The sequence below is a fragment of the Oncorhynchus kisutch genome, linkage group LG3 (genome assembly GCF_002021735.2).
Source record: "Oncorhynchus kisutch isolate 150728-3 linkage group LG3, Okis_V2, whole genome shotgun sequence".
NCBI lineage: Eukaryota > Metazoa > Chordata > Actinopteri > Salmoniformes > Salmonidae > Oncorhynchus > Oncorhynchus kisutch.
Genome location: NC_034176.2, coordinates 51,395,782 through 51,416,546, shown reverse-complemented (window position 1 = coordinate 51,416,546; position 20,765 = coordinate 51,395,782). Strand labels below are relative to the sequence as shown.

The 20,765-nt window shown below is 42.7% G+C and overlaps 1 protein-coding gene across 3 annotated transcripts in view; it reads left to right on the top strand.

Moving 5' to 3' along the window:
* lrp4 (low density lipoprotein receptor-related protein 4) overlaps positions 1-20,765 on the top strand; it is a 208,803-nt gene that overhangs the window by 182,420 nt on the left and 5,618 nt on the right. Inside the window, exons 29-38 of one of the 3 annotated variants that reach the window (XM_031808017.1) lie at positions 411-629; positions 799-933; positions 5,698-5,806; positions 6,066-6,258; positions 10,180-10,293; positions 10,426-10,537; positions 10,740-10,804; positions 13,864-13,951; positions 14,967-15,108; positions 15,589-15,651. In XM_031808017.1, coding sequence (XP_031663877.1) covers positions 411-629; positions 799-933; positions 5,698-5,806; positions 6,066-6,258; positions 10,180-10,293; positions 10,426-10,537; positions 10,740-10,804; positions 13,864-13,951; positions 14,967-15,108; positions 15,589-15,630 — 1,219 coding nt within the window. In that variant the 3' untranslated portion in view covers positions 15,631-15,651. The remainder of the gene's footprint in view (positions 1-410; positions 630-798; positions 934-5,697; positions 5,807-6,065; positions 6,259-10,179; positions 10,294-10,425; positions 10,538-10,739; positions 10,805-13,863; positions 13,952-14,966; positions 15,109-15,588; positions 15,652-20,765) is intronic. The other 2 variants (XM_031808011.1, XM_031808007.1) reach the window with 2 other exon arrangements.

Genomic DNA, 20,765 nt, shown 5'->3' with positions numbered 1-20,765 from the left:
AGTCATCGTCTGAATGGCACACATACACAATCCATGTCTCAATGCTTAAAAATCCTTCTTAAACATTCATCTACACTGATTGAAGTGGATTTAACAAGTGACATCAATAAGGGATCATAGCTTTCAACTGGATTCACCTGGTCAGTCTATTTCATGTAAAGAGGTGTTCTTAATGTTTTATATACTCAGTGTATACACACACACCATAAATACACTCTTAATCACACACGCATGCATTCCCACACATGGAATTCATCCTTGTCACTGTCACTTTTTCTTACTATTTGGGGTTTTAACTCTTTGCAATTAATGTATTTGAGCAATAGGATTTGATTTAATAAATTATATAACTAATTGATTTGCTGATTGATTGATTCATTGTTTGACTTAACTTCTCCTGTGCTGGTCAGACGGGCCAACCTGGATGGTACAGGGATGGAGACAGTGATAAGCCAGGGTCTGAAGACTACTGATGGTCTGGCTGTGGACTGGGTGACCAGGAATATGTACTGGACGGACACAGGTCGCAACACCATTGAGGTGGCCCGACTGGACGGGACCAGCCGCAAAGTACTAGTCAACAACAGCCTGGATGAACCCAGGGCCATCGCTGTGTTTCCCAGCAAAGGGTGAGAGGGGGAGAGAAGGAGGAATAGAGTGGGGAAGTGTTAAGGTTGAGGAAAGAGGGTGGAAGGGTATAGTGGAAGAGATTGGTTTTGTGGGTGTTTGTAAGTGTGTTTGTGTGTGGGGGGGGGGGGTGTGGGAACTGGCTTGTCATTGTTTCATTGGTCTCCCTAGGTACCTGTTCTGGACAGACTGGGGTCACATTGCTAAGATTGAGCGGGCACACCTAGACGGATCAGACCGTAAAGTTCTGATTAACACAGACCTGGGCTGGCCCAACGGACTCACACTGGACTACGACACACGCAGGTTAGAGCGAGAGAGTGGAAGGGAGGGGAATGGAGACAGGCAGGGAATAGGGGACTGGGAGGGAGGGAGGGAGGGAGGGAGGGAGGGAGGGAGGGAGGGAGGGAGGGAGGAAGGGAGGGAGGGAGGGACAGATACAGGAGAGAGAGGGAGTGGTAGGGAGGGAGGGAATAAGGGAATGACAGACAGAGATAAAGGAGAGAAAGTGGTAGGGAGGGAATAAGGGAATGACAGACAGATATATAGGAGAGAGAGGGAATGGTAGGGAGGGAGAGAGGGAGCGCAGGTTAGTGTTTTTCATGATAAATCTTTTTCTGGAGGCAGCCTTGGTCACTAGCTGGCACAGCCATAAAGTCATATTATCTGCCTAGCCTTAACTCTAACCTTAACCACACTGTTAACCCTAATGCCTAACCCTTAAATTAATTTAACTTTAAATTAAGACCAAAAAGCAAAGTTTTGTTTTCATAAATTTTTACAATAAAGACAAATTTGACATTGCAGTTGGCCCATCTAGCAGAAATTGCTCAGTTCTGCCTCCAGGACAAGACTCATCCCAATAAATGTCAACCTACAGAGGGAGCGGGAGGAAGAGTGTGACAGACAGGGAAAGAAAGACTGAAAATATTAGGAACTAACAGCATGCAAAGCAGATCTTAGTCGAGAAAATCAAATTATTTTCTGCAGAAAATTCTGTTTTGTATACAGGGTTCCCACGGGTCCTTGAAATCCTTGAAAGTTTGTGAATTTGAGAGAAAAAATCAAGGTTATTTTGAATTTATATAATTTGTGCATGAATAGAAATTGAATTTTTTTTAGGCTTCAACTGTCTGCACTTGCGTGCATAAGTGATTGAAGTCGAATGATCCAGGTTAAACAGCGGCAAGCAAGCGAGAAACCTAACAGGCTGACCACACTGCTCGCGTCGCGTGTGCGAGAGTTGCAAAATAAGCGTAGAAATCTATGTTATTCAATTATTGCACCCACAATGCTCGAGCGCGCTAACGAGCGTCTGCGTTGCCAAGGACTAAAATAGAAATCAGTTCTATTTCTGATGCAGATCGCGCTGGAAGTCCTGCCTCTCCCATCTCCTCATTGGTTTATAGAAGAAGGTACCCACGTGCCATCTCCTCATTGGTTATACCCACGTGGGTGACTGAAAGACAAACGAGGTCAGTGGCGGTAATGTACCTAATTTATGAAAGTTGCCAATCGCAATATAAAGTCAAGAGAAGAAAAGACCTGGAAGGAAGAGGGATGACTAGAAACTATTTGTGTGGATTAATTTGCGGAGTAGAGGACCTTGTGCATTTCAGGTAAAATAACAACTCAATGTTTATATCCCAGGACAAATTAGCTAGCAACAGCATGCTAGCTAAATAGGACAAATTAGCGAGTAAGTGCAAGCTAACTAGCTAAATTGCCATAAATGTTTAATGCTTTTTGACCTGTCCCCAAATTAATATAATTGGTTCAGAGTTTGTTTTGATAATTTAACCTGCATGTCGTGATCGTGTTTGGTGTGGGGGGACAAAATAAATGTATGCACGATGGCACACGCTCGCAGCAAGTTTGACTTCCATGTAATGTTAAGCGAACCTTCAGCTATGCCTGGAAAATGTCAATTCCAGGCCTCGTGGCTCACCAAAGACATTTACAAAGACTGGCTTGTTAATGATCAGTGGGACATCCATATGGCCCGATGCAGAGCCTGCAGCAAATCAATTAAAGTTCACGCCATGGACGAAGCAGCTGTGACAAGCCATGCTGCTGGAGCATCACACAGGACGGCCATCTGCAAGTTAAAAGCAGGTAGGTCCTACCCCTGGTAATGTAGAAAGGAATACAACAACCATACTTAGTTATTAACGTTAATTAGTTAGCTAGATTATTCTGTCTCTTCATGGTTGTGTAAATTAACTTTAACGTTACAGAATTATTCGGTCAAATTAACGTTTTCTATGTTGTTGTTAGCTACCGTTATCTAGATGTCTCAGTCAGTTCTCCCACAGAATCACACCTGACAATAGTGCTAGCTTGCTAAAGTTAGCTAATTTGTTAACATTACGTTAGCCAACTTGCAGCAAGCAGAGCTGGACAGTGAACATTTAAAATAAATGACGTTAGGTGAAGTTTACATTTAGTTATAGGACGTTCACTAGAGTTGTTAGTGACAACGTTTCATGACTAATGCTAGCTAACATTAGCCAGCTAGCTAGTCATTCATCAGACTTGGACACTTATTTTCTTACAGCTCCCACTCAATTGATCTATGTGAAAAAGTCATCATTGACATCACCACCTAGACAATCTTCAATCTTGAAACTACTACCACAGTCACCACCTCCATAATAACTGGCATTCCCAAAGAGGACAAATTGAGGGCTGAGACATTGTGGTGTTTGAATATGATGGGGGTGAGTGACATGGTTTATAAACTGTCAACTGTAACATTAAATTATTTTTTAGGAACATGTTATGTTTGTTTTCATATTTCATATTCTCTCTCTGTGACACACACAGGTTCACATACAGGCTATAAACATAAATAAGTGTTTGGTTTCACTTCTTCTTTTTTACTCTTAGGTGTGCTGTTCTCAGCGATGTTCCCAGACAGTGCAATAGCCAAGACCTTCGCATGCAGGGCAGCAAAGTCCAGCTGTGTGTGCATAGCTTGGCTCCTCATTTCAAGCACTTGTTGTCTAAAAAACTGGCTGCTGGGGAGGAGGACTATGTACTTCTCTTTGATGAGCCTGAACAGAAAAACTCAGTCAAAGCAGTGTGACTTTCACGTCCGTTTATGGGATGAGGACAAAGTTGGGATGAGATTTTATGATTCTAAATTTATGGGACATTGGACCTTAAAGCGGTCTATAAGAAGAGCACCGAAGATCTACCAAGGAAAACATGGTTCAGATCTCCTGGATGGACCAAATGTAAATCAGTCATTTTACTCAAAGGTTGAGAAGGCCCTCCTAGATTTTAATGTACACCTTATAAACATTGGCAGTTGCCGTCTCCATATTGTACAAGGAGCATTTCAGAAGGGAGTGGAAGAAACAGAGTGGAAAGCTGACAGTGTACTGCATGCTATGTACAGTGAGGGGGGAAAAAAGTATTTGATCCCCTGCTGATTTTGTACGTTTGCCCACTGACAAAGAAATGATCAGTCTATAATTTTAATGGTAGGTTTATTTGAACGGTAAGAGACAAAATAACACACAAAAGATCCAGAAAAAAGCATTTCAAAAATGTTATAAATTGATTTGCATTTTAATGAGGGAAATAAGTATTTTACCCTCCAATCAGAAATATTAGATCTCCCTCCTGAGATGTTTGCAAACCTGGTGGCCAACTACAAGAAACGTCTGACCTCTGGGATTGCCAACAAGGGTTTTGCCACCAAGTACTAAGTCATGTTTTGCAGAGGGGTCAAATACTTATTTCCCTCATTAAAATGCAAATCAATTTATAACATTTTTGAAATGCGTTTTTCTGGATTTTTGTTGTTTTTATTCTGTCTCTCACTGTCCAAGACAGCGTGGACACATTTTTACGAGTATATGTCAAAGGACAGAGAGCTCAGAAATCAAGGAGAATTTGCCACCAACTCCTCTTACTATCTTACTCTCACCTTGCATCTGCAAGGCAGAGGTATGTGACACATCAAGAAGAACAGACAGAGAAGAATGGATGAGCAAAAAAAACAGAAAGAGAAAAGACGAAATAGATTAACTTAATTAAAGGGAAGAAAAGAATGACATAAATGACAGATGACATAAATGCTCTCGAGACCGCAGCAGACAAATTTGCACTCAAAGCGGAGAGCACAGGAAACCTCACTCTTATTGCCAAGTCTAATAGCCTGAGAAAGGGTGCTGAAGATAAAAAAAAAGCACAAATAGCTGAAATAGAAACACTACTCAACGAAAAAAGTGAATGTCCTGAAAAGCAAATGAAGGGGTATAGCAACAAAAAGCATGGGTTAGGCACTGTTTTAACAGTTTGAGAAGGAGCAAAACACTTCTCAATGAGTAAGTGATCAACAACAACAAAAAGCAAATGAACCAAAAAGGCCAACAACCCCAGAACACAATGGTCTGGGAAATGTCTTATTGGGGAAAGGTTTTATTTATCATTTTCATCTAATATTTTATTGTTCCAAACCTTTTATTCATGGTCATGTGTTTTTGTTTACTCTGCGACATGTTTTGTGTTAAGCTGGTGCTAATGAAATAAAGGAGGAGGAGTTACTTAGCTCTTCAACTTGTAAATAAGTCTCTGTCTCTATCGCTCAACTTACACAAGATGTTGTTTTGCTGTGTTAGAGAAAGCAAGAGACCACATAGTCTGCCATCACTGTAACACAGAACAATTGAGAAGTGTTCACACATTCAAGCCTCTCTCTTTTTAATTGTTGTCTGTGAGCTTCTGTAAAGCCTGCTAGCTCTCACAGTGTTGGAACAGTAATTAACCTTGATCCGTGTCTCAAACTATGCCATGTTGGGTCCTTGAATTTGAGGGAATTGGGTCTGGAAAGTCCTTGAAAAGTCCTTGAATTTAATGTTTAAGAAGGTGTGGGAATCCTGTGTGTAGTAAATCATAGTACAGTACAGGAGTTTTCTAGCCTCTTGATAAATAGCTTTGATGTCAATTCCTGTTAAATCCCTCTCATCTCGGTCTAATATCTCTGCAAAGTATTTTGCCTAGTATATATATGTACTATGATTGTGTGTGTTTAACTCCTGTGTGTGTGTGTGTGTGTAGGATCTTCTGGGTGGATGCTCACCTGGACCGCATTGAGAGTTCCGACCTAAACGGAAAGCTCCGGCAAATCCTCATCAGCCCTGTGTCACACCCCTTCGCCCTCACACAGGTATCCCCTCCAGCTGTCAATCAACTACCTGACCCCTCCCCCTGGCTGCCATGTCCACTCACTTGCTCTTTCACTCTTCCGTCACTCAATTATTTGTTCACTGCCTCACTTGCTCTCCCTCCTGCTCCACTCATACTGAACCATAAAACTGAACCATTCTACTTCCCTCCATCTCTGACCTTCATTTTCTTCCTCCCTCTCTCTCTTCCTCGTCTGTGTTTCTTTCTCTCCTCTCTTTTTCTCTACTTTGTTCCCCCAGTTGAAGCCGGTGTCCTCCCCTCTAACCCCTTTCTCCCGACTCTCGCAGCAAGACCGTTGGATCTACTGGACGGACTGGCAGACTAAGTCCATTCAGCGTGTAGACAAACACACTGGCCGCAGCAAGGAGACGGTCCTGGCCAATGTGGAGGGCCTCATGGACATCATCATAGTCTCGCCACAGAGGCAGAGCGGTAAGGGAGCAGAGAGATATTGCCCCTAGACGCTGATCTTGAGTCATTTTAGCATTTTCACGACTAATGGTTAAGATTGGGGAGGGGAAGCTGATCCTAGACCTGTACCGAAGGTGAATCTTCACCCTTGAGCGAGCGGTAAGTTGCCCCTAACTACTGATACCGGTTCAAGTATTAGTTCATCTTCTTATGGCGTAGATTAGAATTGAGGGTAATCTGATCCAAGATGATTAGAGCCAGATTCAACCCCCATTGTGGTGTCGCCACAGTGACTGAGTGGTAGCGAGGCATTTCGGGATGTTTTTTACGTTTTTCAAGCTTTCACCTTATACTGTTGGTCACATTCAAGGATGGTTATTTACAGTGTGTGTTATGTAATACATGCCTTGTTTAGAGCGGAGGTAAACATTTTTTTTTACTCAACAACAGTAAAAGTGTTCAACATTGTATTGCGAATCTCTACAAACTCTTCTTCATCTGTTGAGTACACCTGCTATAAAATGTCCGTTAAAGCTTAAGGGATATCCATTCCGTCAATTACGGTAAAAAAAAAATACAAAATGACATACCATTCGAAAGCAATTGTCTTTTCGTAAAACAACCTCAAATCTTACTGCTGGCAATGTCCGAAGCATAGCTGTCTTCAGGTGCACTAGATGTGAGTCGCTCTGGATAGGAGTGTCTGTTAAATCTGGATAAATAACATCTGCTAAATTACTGAAATGTAAAATGTTAATGCATAATGCAATGCATTTCATTCTCAATTCATTACCTTGCATGTATCCTCCAGTATGTACCATTGCTATATCTGACTCGTTTTAAGATGTCAGGTGTCAAAATCTGTTCAGTTTTGACGCTGAGCTCATTGCCCAACCAGACGCATCTGGCTTCAGGTGGCCGGGAGACCTCGTGATCTTCAGCTGCTATTTAGCGGACGAACTGGGAATCAGACAGGAAATCTAATTACGTTAGTGGAAAGGTAGCAACGTCAGTTTGCTTCTCATATGTATATTATTCCTATATGTTGAAAAATGGAGCCGTTGCACAATTCCTGCTGTTTTCAAATGGCTGTGTTTCTAGGGGAATTTATGCGTGTTTGTAGTGCCACTATTAGGTAAAAGATCTGACTTGTTTTTTTGTTTTCTTTATCCTTTTGGTATATTTTGTTTCAAACCTAGACTTTCAAAACGGACCATTTTACTTCCTTTTGCCTCCTGTTGCTCTGGCTCTGTAATAGTCACATTGTTGCTATTTCTAATAGCACTAAGCATGTATTGGTTGAAATATGAATGTCTTTCATTAAGCATAAAATATATGTTAGTCACAGCCGTGTATATTCCCCCTCAAGTCAATACCACAACGGCCCTCAAGGAACATTATGCAAACTGGAAACAACATATCCTGAGGCCACATGAATTGTAGCTGGGGATTTTAACAAAATAAATTTGAGGGAAAAGCTACCAAAGTTCTATCAACACATTGACTGTAGTTACTTAGGAAAAACACTAGACCACTGCTACGTGCCTTTTCGAGATGCTTACAAGGCCCTCCCCACCCTCCCTTCAGCAAATCAGATCATGACTCAATTTGCTCCTCCCTTCCTTATCGTGCTACGGTCTGTGCTAAGGTCTATTCAACACTGGCGTGACCAATCGGAATTCATGCTTCAAGATTGTTTTGATCACGCGGACTGGGATATTTTCCGGGTAACCTGAGAATAACATTGATGTTTCACAAACATGTGACAGAGTTCATCAGGAAGTGTATAGGGGATGTCACCCACGGTGACTATTAAAACCTACCCAATCCAGAAACCGTGGATCGATGGCAGCATTTGCGTAAAACTGAAAGTGCGAACCTCCACATTTAACCATGGCAAGATGACTGGGAATATGGTTGAATACAAAGACTGTAGTTTTTCCCTCCATGAGGCAATCAAACAGGCAAAACATCAGTACAGAGACAAAGTGGAGTTGCAATTCAACGGCTCAGACACGAGACGTATGTGGCAGGGTCTATAGGCAATCACGGATTACAAAGGAAAACCAGCCACGTTGCGGACACCGTCTTGCTCCCAGACAATCTGAAAATCATCTTCGTCCCCTTTGACGATAACACAGTGCCACCAACGCAGGCCGCTCCCAAGGACTGTGGGCTCTCGTTCTCCATGGCTAACTTGAGTAAGACATTTAAGCGTGTTAACCCTCACAAGACTGCCGGCCCAGACAGCATCCCTAGCCGCATCCTCAGAGCGTGCGCAGACCAGCTGGCTGGAGTATTTATTGACATATTCAATATCTCCCTATCCCAGTCTGCTTTCCCCACTTGCTTCAAGATGTTCACCATTGTTCCTGTACCCAAGAAAGCACAGTTAACTGAACTAAATTACTATCGCCCCATAGCACTTACTTCTGTCATCACGAGGTGCTTTGGGAGTCTAATTAAGGATCACCTCACCTCTACCTTACCTGACATCCTAGACCCACTTAAATGTGCTTACCGCCCCAATAGATCCACAGACAAGGCCATCGCCATCACACTGCCCTATCCCATCTGGACAAGAGGAATACCTACATCAGAATGCTGTTCATTGACTATAGCTAAGCCTTCAACACCATAGTAACCTCCAAGCTCATCATTAAGCTCGGGGCCCTGGATCTAAACCCTGCCCTGTGTGACTGGGTCCTGGACTTCCTGACGAGCTGCCCACAGGTGGTGAAGGTAGGAAACAACACCTCTGCTTCGCTGATCCTTAACACAGGTGCCCCACAAGGGTGCGGGCTCAGCCCCCTCCTGTACTCCTTGTTCACCCATGGCTGCATGGCCACGCATGCCTCCAAGTCAATCATCAAGTTTGCAGATGACACAACAGTAGTAGGCCAGATTACTAACAATGACGAGACAGTGTACAGGGAGGAGGTGAGGGCCCTGGTGGAGCATTGGCAGGGAAATAACCTCTCCCTCAATGTCAACAAAATGAAAGAGCTGATCGTGGACTTCAGTAAACAGCAGCGGGAGCACGTCGCTATCCACATCGATGGGACCACAGTGGAGACGATCTGAAATGGTCCACCCATACAGGGAGTGTGGTGAAGAAGGTGCAACAGTGCCTCTTCAACTTCAGGAGGCTGAAGAAATTCGTCTTGGCCACTAAGACCCTCAAACTTTTACAGATGCACAATTGAGATTATCCTGTCGGGCTGTATCACTGCCTGGTACGGCAACTGCACCACCCGCATCCGCAGGGCACTCCAGAGGATGGTGTGGCCTGCCCAACGCATCACCGGGGGGACACTGCCTGCCCTCCAGGACACCTACAGCACCCGATGTCAAAGTAAGGCCAGCAAGGACATCAACAACCCGAGCCACTGCCTGTTCAACCCGTTACCATCCAGAACGCGAGGTCAGTACAGGTGCATTACACCTGGGACCAGGAGACTGAAAAACAGCTATCTCAAGGCCATCGGACTGTTAAATAGCCATCACAAGCCGGCTACCACCCGGTTACTCAACCCTTCACCTTAGAGGCTGCTGCCCTATATACATAGACATTGAATCACTGGCCACTTTAATAATGGAGCACTAGTCACTTTAATAATGTTTACATACTGCTTTACTCATCTCATAGGTATATAATATATTATATTCTACTGTATTTAGTCAATGCCACTCCAGCATTGCTCGTCCTAATATTTATATATTTCTTAGTTTCATTCTTGTACTTTTAGATTTGTGAATTGTTGTGAATTGTTAGGTACTACTGCACTGTTGGAGCTGGGAACACGAGCATTGCGCTACACCCACAATAACATCTGCTAAGTGTGTATGTGACCAATAAAATGTTATTTGATTTATATGTGCCGTTGTGAAAATGGCACAAAAGTTGAACAGGTTAAAGTAAGCCTTTTCTTTTCCATGCAGGCACTAACCACTGTGGGGTGAATAATGGAGGATGTACTCATCTCTGCTTCGCTAATACAAACAGCTTTGTCTGTGCCTGCCCTGATGAACCAGACAGCAGGCCCTGCTCCACAAGTGAGTTTGTGTGTGTGTGTGTGTGTACTTGCATGCGTGTGAGAAACAACTTGTTTTGATAAGCAACATTCCAGTTTTGTGTGTGATCTGTTTATTTATCTTTAAAACACTAGTCATTGTTCCTCTGTTTAGTCTCAGGTTATGTGCCAACCTCACCAGACAGAGAGACCACCAGCACCCCAGCCCCTAACAAGATCCCCGAAGCCCCCACGGACACGCCTCAGCAAGGACCCCCACTGATTAAGTATGACAACAACAGGCCTGACATTTTACCTCATTGGCCATGACCTGAAGGGTCATATTGATACATAATGAGTGCTGTCTTATATGAATATTGACTAAATACCTTGTATCACTATGCTTTACTTTTATATCTTCAGTTTGTGAGAAAGTATAGGCTCAGTTTGATGGTAAATGTTTGGTCTTTTTTACATCCCGTTTTGTAGCTGCACAGACAAGAGCCTGAGTGTGGAGGGCTGCTTAGAGAGCAACGTGGTGACGGCTCCTCACGGTAAGATAAAGATCAGTCAGCTTCACCATCATTATCATGGTTATTACCCTCAGTAGCATCTTCATCACACTTTGCATCATCATAATAACTTATTCACTTTCAAATGTACAGTGTTGATTTTATAGGCTATATCTAATTGTTTAGATGTCATAGCAGTGTAATCCACTCATTGGTTGATGTTGGAGGAAAATGGCGCCGGAGGGGAGGGCTGCCGTTTTTATCAGCTCTTAACCAACCATGATATTTTGTTAGTTTTTTCGCATTGTTCGTAACTTGTTTTGTGCAAAATGTTGCTGCTACCGTCTCTTATGACTGAAAAGAGCTTCTGGACATCAGAACTGGGACCTCAAATTGGACGAAGAGTTCTTCATTGAGTCGGACGGGAGTGATATGCTTCTATAGACACCCGACCAGGCCCAGATCCCCATGATTGGCTGGAAAAGGAAACAGAGGTTTTGCGGAAAGAGATCAGGGTGCCTTGTGAGGATCACGCGACGAGTGTCTAATCTGCCCTTGCCTTCCATTCTGCTAGCTAACGTTCAATCGCTGGGGAATAAATGGGACAAACTGAAAGCACGTATATATCTTACCAACAGGACATTTATAAACTGTAATATCTTATGTTTCATTGAGTCGTGGCTGAACGACAACATTAAGAACAGACAACTGGCGGATTATACACTATCGGCAGGGCAGGACAGAACAGCAGCCTCTGGTAAGACACAGAGCGGGGGCCTATGCATATTTGTAAACATTAGCTGGTGCACGATATCTAAGGAAGTCTTAAGGTTTTGCTCGCCTAAGGTAGAGTATCTCATAAGCTGTAGACCACACTACCTACCTAGAGAGTTTTCATATGTATTTTTCATAGATGTCTACATACCACCACAGACTGAGGCTGGCACTAAAACTGCACTCAATTAACTGTATTCCGCCATAAGCAAACAGGAAAACGCTCATACAGAGGCGGCGCTCCTAGTGGCCGAGGACTTTAATGCAGGGAAACTTAAATCAGTTTACCTCATTTTTATCAACATGTTAAATGTGCAATCAGAGGAAAAACAATTCTAGACCACCTTTACTCCACAAACAGAGACGCGTACAAAGCTCTCCCTCTCCCTCCATTTGGCAAATCTGACCATAACTCTATCCTCCGGATTCCTGCTGACAAGCACAAATTAAAGCATGAAGCACCAGTGACTCGGTCAATAAAGAAGTGGTCAGATGAAGTAGATGCTAAACTACAGGAGTGTTTTGCTAGCACAGACTGGAATATGTTCTGGGATTCTTCCAATGCCATTGAGGAGTACACCACATCAGTCACTGGCTTTATCAATAATTGCATACCGTACATACCCCAACCAGAAACCATGGATTACTGGCACTAAAACCCGGAAGCTTATAAGAAATCCCGCTATGCCCTCCGACGAACCATCAAACTTGCAAAGCATCAATACAGGACTAAGATCGAATCGTACTACACCGGCTCCGACACTCGTCAGATGTGGCAGGGCTTGCAATCTATTACAGACTACAAAGGGAAGCAAAGCCGAGAGCTGCCCAGCGACACAAGCCTACCAGACGAGCTAAATAACTTCTATGCTCGCTTCGAGGCAAGTAACACTGAAACATGCATGAGAGCATCAGCTGTTCTGGACGACTGTTTGATCACGCTCTCCGCAGCCGATGTGAGAAAAGACCTTTAAACAGGTCAACATTCACAAGGCCGCTGGGCCACAAAGATTACTAGAATGTGTGCTTTGAGCAGGCGTTAACCAACTGGCAAGTGTCTTCACTGACATTTTCAACCTCTGCCTGTCTGAGTCTGTAATAACATGTTTCAAGCAGACCACCATAGTCCCTGTGCCCAACAACACTAAGGTCACCTGCCTAAACCTCGACAAACCCGTAGCACTCAACTCTTCAGCCATGAAGTGCTTTGAAAGGCTGTTCATGGCTCACATCAACACCATTATGCCAGAAACACCTCAACATGGGGGCCCCTCAGGGGTGCGTGCTCAGTCCCCTCCTGTACTCCCTGTTCACTCATGACTGCATGGCCAGGCACGACTCCAACACCATCATTAAGTTTTCTGATGACACAACAGTGGTAGGCCTGATCACCGACAACAGCCTCTCCCTCAACGTGATCAAGACAAAGGAGATGATCGTGGACTACAGGAAATGGAGGACCAAGCATGTCCCCATTCTCATCGGCGAGGCTTTAGTGTAGCAGGTTGAGAGCTTTAAGTTCCTTGGCGTCCACATCACCAACCAACTAACATAGCCCAAACATACCAAGACAGTCGCGAGTAGGGCATGAAAAAAACATATTCCCCCTCGGGAGACTGAAAATATTTGGCAAGGGTCCTCAGATCCTCAAATGGTTTTAAAGCTGCACCATCGAGAGCGTCCTGACTGATTGTATCACTGCCTGGTATGGCCACTGCTCGGCCTCCAACCGCAAGGCACTACAGAGGGTAGTGCCTATGGCCCAGTACATCACTGGGGCCAAGCTTCCTGCCATCCAGGAACTCTATATCAGGAGGTGTCAGAGGAAGTCCCTAAAAATTGCCAAAGAGTCCAGCCACCCTAGTCATAGACTGTTCTCTCTGCTACCGCACGGCAATCGGTACTGGAGGGCCAAGTCTAGGTCCAAGAGGCTTCTCAACAGCTGCAACCCACAAGCCATAAGACTCCTGAACAGCTAATCAAATGGCTACCCAGACTATTTGCATTGCCCCCCACCCTTCTATGCTGCTGCTACTGTCTGTTATTATCTATGCATAGTCACTTTAATAACTCTACCTACATGGACATATTACCTCAATTACCTTGACACCGCACATTGACTCTGTACTGGTACCCCGTGTATATAGCCCCACTATTGATATTTACTGCTGCTCTTTAATTGTTTGTTATTCTTCTCTTTTTGTTGTTGGTATTTTCTTAAAATTGCATTGTTGGTTAAGGGCTTGTAAGTAAGGTCTACACCTGTTGTATTCGGCACATGTGACAAATACAATTTGATTTGTTCATCTGCAACGCTTCTTTCACAGGGGAGGGGCTTCATATCAGCTATGTGATTGGAGGAGCGTTGACCATTCTGGCCATCCTGATAATCATCACTGCCTTCATTATTTACAGGTAAGACCAAGTCCTCTCTAAATACTCAAAATTCCTGTCATTTGACATTTACATTCGAGTAATTTATCAGAAGCTCTAATCTAGAGCCATTTATTGTTCGTACATTCATCTTAAAGTAGCTAGGTGAGACAACTACATTAGTCATAGTAAGTAAAATGCTCCTCAATTAAGAAGTCATCAACAAAGTTAGTGCTAGTAATAAAAAGTATATGTACACTACCGTTTAAAAGTTTGGGATCACTTTTGTCCTTTTTTTAAGAAAAGCACATTTTCTGTCCATTAAAATCTAATAAAATTGATCAGAAATACAGTATAGACATTGTTAATGTTGTAAATGACTATTGTAGCTGGAAACTGTGATTTTTAATGGAATATCTACATAGTGATCTTGCTAATGCTCCAGATACTCAACTTGTCTAAAGAAGGTCCGTTTTATTGCTTCTTTAATTAGAACAACAGTTTTCAGCTGTGCTAACATAATTCCAAAAGGGTTTTTTAATGGTCAATTAGCCTTTTAAAATGATAAACTTGACTAACACAACGTGACATTGGAACACAGGAGTGATGGTTGCTGATAATGGGCCTCTGTACGCCTATGTAGATATTCCATAATAATATGCCGTTTCCAGCAGCAATAGTCATTTACAATGTCTTCACTCTATTTCTGATCAATTTGATGTTATTTTTATTTTTTATTTCAAAAACAAGGACATTTCTATGTGACTCCAAACTTTTGAACGGTAGTGTATATATGTCTATTCTCTATCCCTTTATCTGCCCAGATCTGAAATAAGTGATTAGGTGCAAACAATTTTAGCACCAATAGATTTGGCCAATGTTACTGTCATGTAACTTGTTGTTTCATGTCAGTGCAGATAAAGATCACACAGAGAGGAAGCTATATTAGACCTGTGACATTTGTCTGTTGTGGGAGCTAACCTAGATAGCCACCCCATGGACAGTTTTATCCAGTGGACTGTGTGTACAATGTGTTTACCCATCTTTCTATCCTCAGACACAAAAAGTCCAAGTTTGCTGACCCCGGGGTGAGCAACCTGACCTACAGTAACCCCTCATATAGGACGTCAACGCAAGAGGTCAAGATTGAGACCTCTCAAAAGCCGCCCATTTACAACCAGCTACGATATAAGAAAGAGGTAACTACCCAGGCCTATTTAGTATTTCAAGAAAATGACGACAGAGTTCTAGTCTAGCTTTTTTCATGTGCAAGCATTTGCAGCAGATATTTTTCTGGAGGGTCTAAAGCATAAATGTGAAATCATGATTTGAAGGTGAAACAGAAATGTATGTTATTCTTATATAATAACATGCAACGTTTGCACTCACTTCAGACTTTGTTGAGAATCAGAAAGTACCTAATGTTTTAATAGAGTAATGGATACATTTTATGTGAATCCATTGGGATTCTGTATGCCTATTATGACCGGGTTTCAAAAGGTTTGGCTAGAAGTAACCATTGAGACAAATACTAGTTTTCAATGTGTGTCTCTATCTCCTATGCTGTAGATAGATTGCTTTACAGTAGTTTTATTATAACCAAACATGAAGAGGCACAAGTGGTGGCCGACCCTACCACTCATCTCTCTTTTCTTCTCTTCCCCTCTCCTTCACTGCAGCTCTCTCATCCTTACAACAGCCTCTCTCCTTTATTCTTTTGACCTGTTTTGTCCTGCGCAGAGGTAGTCACACACCATGGGGGAATCCCTCCATCAATCAACCTTATCACTCTCTTTTTCACTCCTCTTGTATCTCCCACTCCTTTTGTCTCTTTCTCTTGTCCCCACCTTCACCTAACATGTGTACATGCTCTCTCTCTCTCATGTGTCTACTATTGTTGCTCTGCTTGGTCATGTGTGACAACTGACTCTTTCTGATGACTGACTTTACTAATGATTTTTAAAATGTAGAGACAAACAGTGCTTTCAGAAAATGCTCACACCCCTTTACGTTTTCCACATGTGTTGTGCTACAGCCTGAATTTAAAATTGATTACATTAAGATTGTGTGTCACTGGCATACACACAATCAAATCAAGTTTTTTTTTGTCACATACACATGGTTAGCAGATGTTAATGTGAGTGTAGCGAAATGCTTGTGCTTTTAGTTCCGACAGTGCAGTAATATCTAACAAGTAATCTAACAATTCCCCAACAACGACCTAATGCACACAAATCTAAAGGGCTGAATGAGAACATGTACATGTAAGTATATGGATGGCCAAGCAGCATAGGCAAGGTGCAGTAAATGGTATAAAATACAGTATAAACATGTGATATGAGTAATGTAAGATATGTAAACATTATTAAAGTGGCATTATTTAGAGTGCATTGTATAAAGTGACTTGTGATGTGGCAAGTGCCTGTTCTGAGTTAGTGAGTGCTGTTCAGCAGTCTGATGGCCTTGAGATAGAAGCTGTTTTCAATCTCTCGTACCCAGCTTTGAGTTAGTGATTGCTGTTTAACAGTCTGATGGCCTTGAGATAGAAGCTGTTTTCAGTCTCTCGGTCCCAGCTTTGATTCACCTGTACTGACCTCGCCTTCTGGATGATAGCGGTGCGAACAGGCAGTGGCTCGGGTGGTTGATGTCCTTGTTGATCTTTTTGGCCTTCCTGTGACATCGGGTGCTGTAGGTGTCATGGAGGGCAGGTAGTTTGCCACCAGTGATGCGTTGTGCAGACTAGGGATGCCAGCTGGGCCAGCAGCCTTGTGAGGGTTAACACATTTAAATGTTATACTCATGTCAGCCACGGGGGGCAGGGGGCAGTCCTTGTTAGTGGACCACGACAGGCATTGTATTATCCTCAAAACAGGCAAAGAAGGTGTTTAGTTTGTCTGGAAGAGTGACGTTGGGTCCGTGACATTGCTGGATTTATTTTACGTCTCATGTTTGAGCCATTGAATTGCGACTCCACTTTGTCCCTGCACTGGCATTTCGCTTGATTGACTGCCTTGCGGAGGGAATAGCTACACTGTTTATATTCAGACATCCATCCATGGTTTCTGGTTAAGGTAGGTTTTAATAGTCACAGTGGGTAGAACATCTCCAATGCACTTCTTTATAAATGCACTCACTGAGTCAGCGTATAGGTCGATGTTGTTCTCTGAGGCTGACCGGAACACTCAGTCTGCATGATCATAGTCTGCATGATCAAAACATTCTTGAAGTGTGGCTTCCGATTGGTTGGACCAGCATTGAATGGTTCACGTCACCGGTACATCCTCTGAGTTTCTTCCTATAAGACGGAAGAAGCAAGATGGCGTTGCGGTCGGATTTGCCGAAGGGAGGGTGGGGGATGGCTTTGTATGCATCGCGGAAGTTAGAGTAGCAGTGGTCGACGGTAATTGCCCACAATAAACAATAAATGCAGCCTCAGGATATGTATGGTTTCCAGTTGGCATATAGTCCAGTGAAGTTCCTTGATGGCCGTCTTGGTGTCTGCTTGAGGGGGAATGTACACAGCTGTGACTATAACTGATGAGAATTCTCTTGGTAGGTAAAATGGCCGGCACTTGTGATTGTAAGGAATTCTAGATCAGGTGAGCAGAAGTCTCTTGAGTTCCTGTATGTTGTTATGATTACACCATGAGTCATTAATCATAAAGCATACACCCACCCTTCATTTTCCCAGAGAGGTGTTTATCTCTGTCGGCGCGATGCATGGAGAAGCCCGGTGGCTGAACCGAATCTGACAACATGTCCCGAGAGAGCCATGTTTCCATGAAACTGAAAATGTTTCGATCTCAGATGTCTCTCTGGAAGGCAACCCTTGCTCAAATTTCATCTACCTTGTTGTCAAGAGACTGGATGTTGGCTAGTAGTATACTCAATGAGTCAAATCTCTTTTTCGTCCACTTTCATATTCAAAATGATCCACCTTCCTTGCGAATCATTCCTGACTATTTGCACATTCAGATCGAAATGTTTGTTAATTAATATCATCACACCCTTTGAGTTCCTTTGTCCATGACGGAAAATTATTTCACCACCCAATTCCTTTTCCCACACAACTTCATCTAAGGATGTAGAGTGAGTTTCCTGTAAACAGTATGTATATGTTATATTCCTTTTCTTAAAGACTGATCTTATTTTTTATAATCTGCTAAACGATTACAATATAACTGGCTATACGTATTTCACCCCTTACGATAACTAGATACTATTCTCAGTCCAAATTGACCATAATTAGTGCTTGTAAAGTTACTGCCATTCGAGGTATTATGAAGGTCAAAACTAGAGCTTTCAAATGTTTGATATTTAGAATTCAAGAAATAGGTTCTAGAAATATGTGTTTTATTCCCTTGCCTGTTTGCCTGTGAGCCAATACCACAGATGTTAGAAAATTGAGACAAGATATTATGTGTGTAGCAAATCTGAGTAGGTTGATGTGTATGATATTGGATGTGATATAGTGAGTGTGTATGATGTCTGTATAAGAGTAAGACTATAATGTGTGATGTCCAAATAAATAATAACTCTGCCAATTTGCATGGTTGAGTGTCTGTGTGTAACATATTCATGATGATAATTGTAATCCATATCGTATCACCATCATAGTTGAATCATAATTACCTTTAACATAATTGAAAAACACATCCCCAGCATTTCCATAGCAATTGACGTTTCACATGATCATGAGAGACCTTGCATTACTCTAGAGACGACTTCACAACAGAACAAATGTATTCCATACAATATGTTATTCTTCCCCTATTCTGATATCTTCCTCCTGCTTGTTGTAAACATATATAAACTTGTAGACAAATACCTAAAAAGATAGACAAACGATAAACACAATCAATTATAAAAGAGTTCTCGACAATAGAGAGAAGAGTGAGAGAGGAGTGCGAGATCAGGTGTGTCCTTATGTGTAAGCAAGCATGTAATTGAGTACGTGTGTGTTCATATCCACTTGATAATGTTCAGATAATTTTACAGTTCCCATACCTTCTTTTTTTCGTAACCTGAAATCTCTGTAAAATTTAGTACAGCAACGGTGTTATGGAGCTGTCTCGGAATAGCTGTCCATCTATAAAGAGTTTGTCCACAATGATAAAGGCACACCTACCATCCTTCCTTTGTTGTCTTTGTAACGGATACAGTCTCTTATGGTGTTTGTTTATCTCTCTTGGAAATTGGTCATCGAGACCGAATTTGATCCCTTTAAGCTCCCTTCCTCTGCTTTTGATCAGCCACTTTTGTTGGTAGCGTTCAAATTTTGTGTCTGTGTACTCGTGGGAAGCCACCTTGTTTACAGTCTCTATGGGAAGTTTCAAGGCAGATTGCATGAATTCTCTGATCGCACCCTCTGGATTATTGGCTGCGTCTTCAGGAATCACCGGGAAAAATGTATTTTCACGAATGCTACGACTTTGTATGTCTAGTAGCTCCTTCATCACCCTGTTTTCCCTGAGTAGACAATCCATGTTGGAATCGTGGATTTTTACCTTGGCTATGAGTGTCATGTTTTCTCTTTGGAGCGTGAGAATTTTACTCTGGCTGAACTCCAAACCCCCACTCAGCTCTGCTACCTCCTCACACTAGCCTCTACCGCAATGGTAAGTATATCGTCCGTATCTGTAGATTAATCTGTTTTTATTTTTTTGTTGGGTTGAAGTTTTTTTGTGAGGTGGTCGGATCTTTCCATGAAGGAGTATGTTGTTCCTCCATAGCGTAAAGCTGCTGGTACTCAGCGATTTCCCTCAGGGTCTCCTTGGTATCCAGATTGGCTCTTTACTGCAATCAGTTGTTTTATGAAAAGATAACAATGAGTCTTTCCCACGACAACGACAGGTGTCTGTAGTACAGGCAGCTAGCGCTCGCGGAATCCCAAAAAAAGGAACACAAATATGCAGTCCCAGCCGTAAAGGCCCACCGCGTCGATGAACTGGATGAACCAGACTTGTAGAGGTCAATTTATTTTCCTGAGGTCTTGGCTGATTTCTTTTGATTCTCCCATGATGTCAAGCAAAGAGCCCACACAAGTGTATTTTTATTTAAGTGTCACATGATCTCAGTATATATACACCTGTTTTGAAAGACCCCAGAGTCTTCAACACCACTAAGCAAGGGGCACCATGAAGACCAAGGAGCTCTCCAAACAGCTCAGGGACAAAGTTGTGGAGAAGTATAGATCAGGGTTGAGTTATAAAAAAAAATATCTGAAACTTTGAACATCCCACGGAGAACCATTACATCCATTATTAAAAAAATGGAAAGAATATGGCACCACAACAAACCTGCCAAGAGTGGGCCGCCTACCAAATCTCATGGAGCAGGCAAGGAGGTCATTAATTAGACAGGCAATAAAGAGACTAAAGATAACCCTGAAGGAGCTGCAAAGCTCCACGGTGGAGATTGGAATATCTGTCAACAGGACCACTTTAAGCCGTACACTCCACAGAGCTGGGCTTTGTGGAAGGGTGGCCAGAAAAAAAGCCATTGCTAAAATAAAAAAAATAAGCAAAGATGTTTGGTGTTTGTCAAAAGGCATGTGGGAGACTCCCCAAACATATGGAAGAAGGTTCTCTGGTCAGATGAGACTAAAATTGAGCTTTTTTGCCATCAAGGAAAATGCTATGTCTTGCGCAATTCCAACACCTCTCATCAACCCGAGAACATCATCCCCACAGTGAAGCGTGGTGGTGGTAGCATCATGTTGTGGGTATGTTTTTCATCGGCAGGGACTGGGAAACTGGTCAGAATTGAAGGAATGATGGATGGCGCTAAATAGAGGGAAATTCTTGAGGAAAACCTGTTTGTCTTCCAGAGATTTGAGACTGGGACGGAGGTTCAC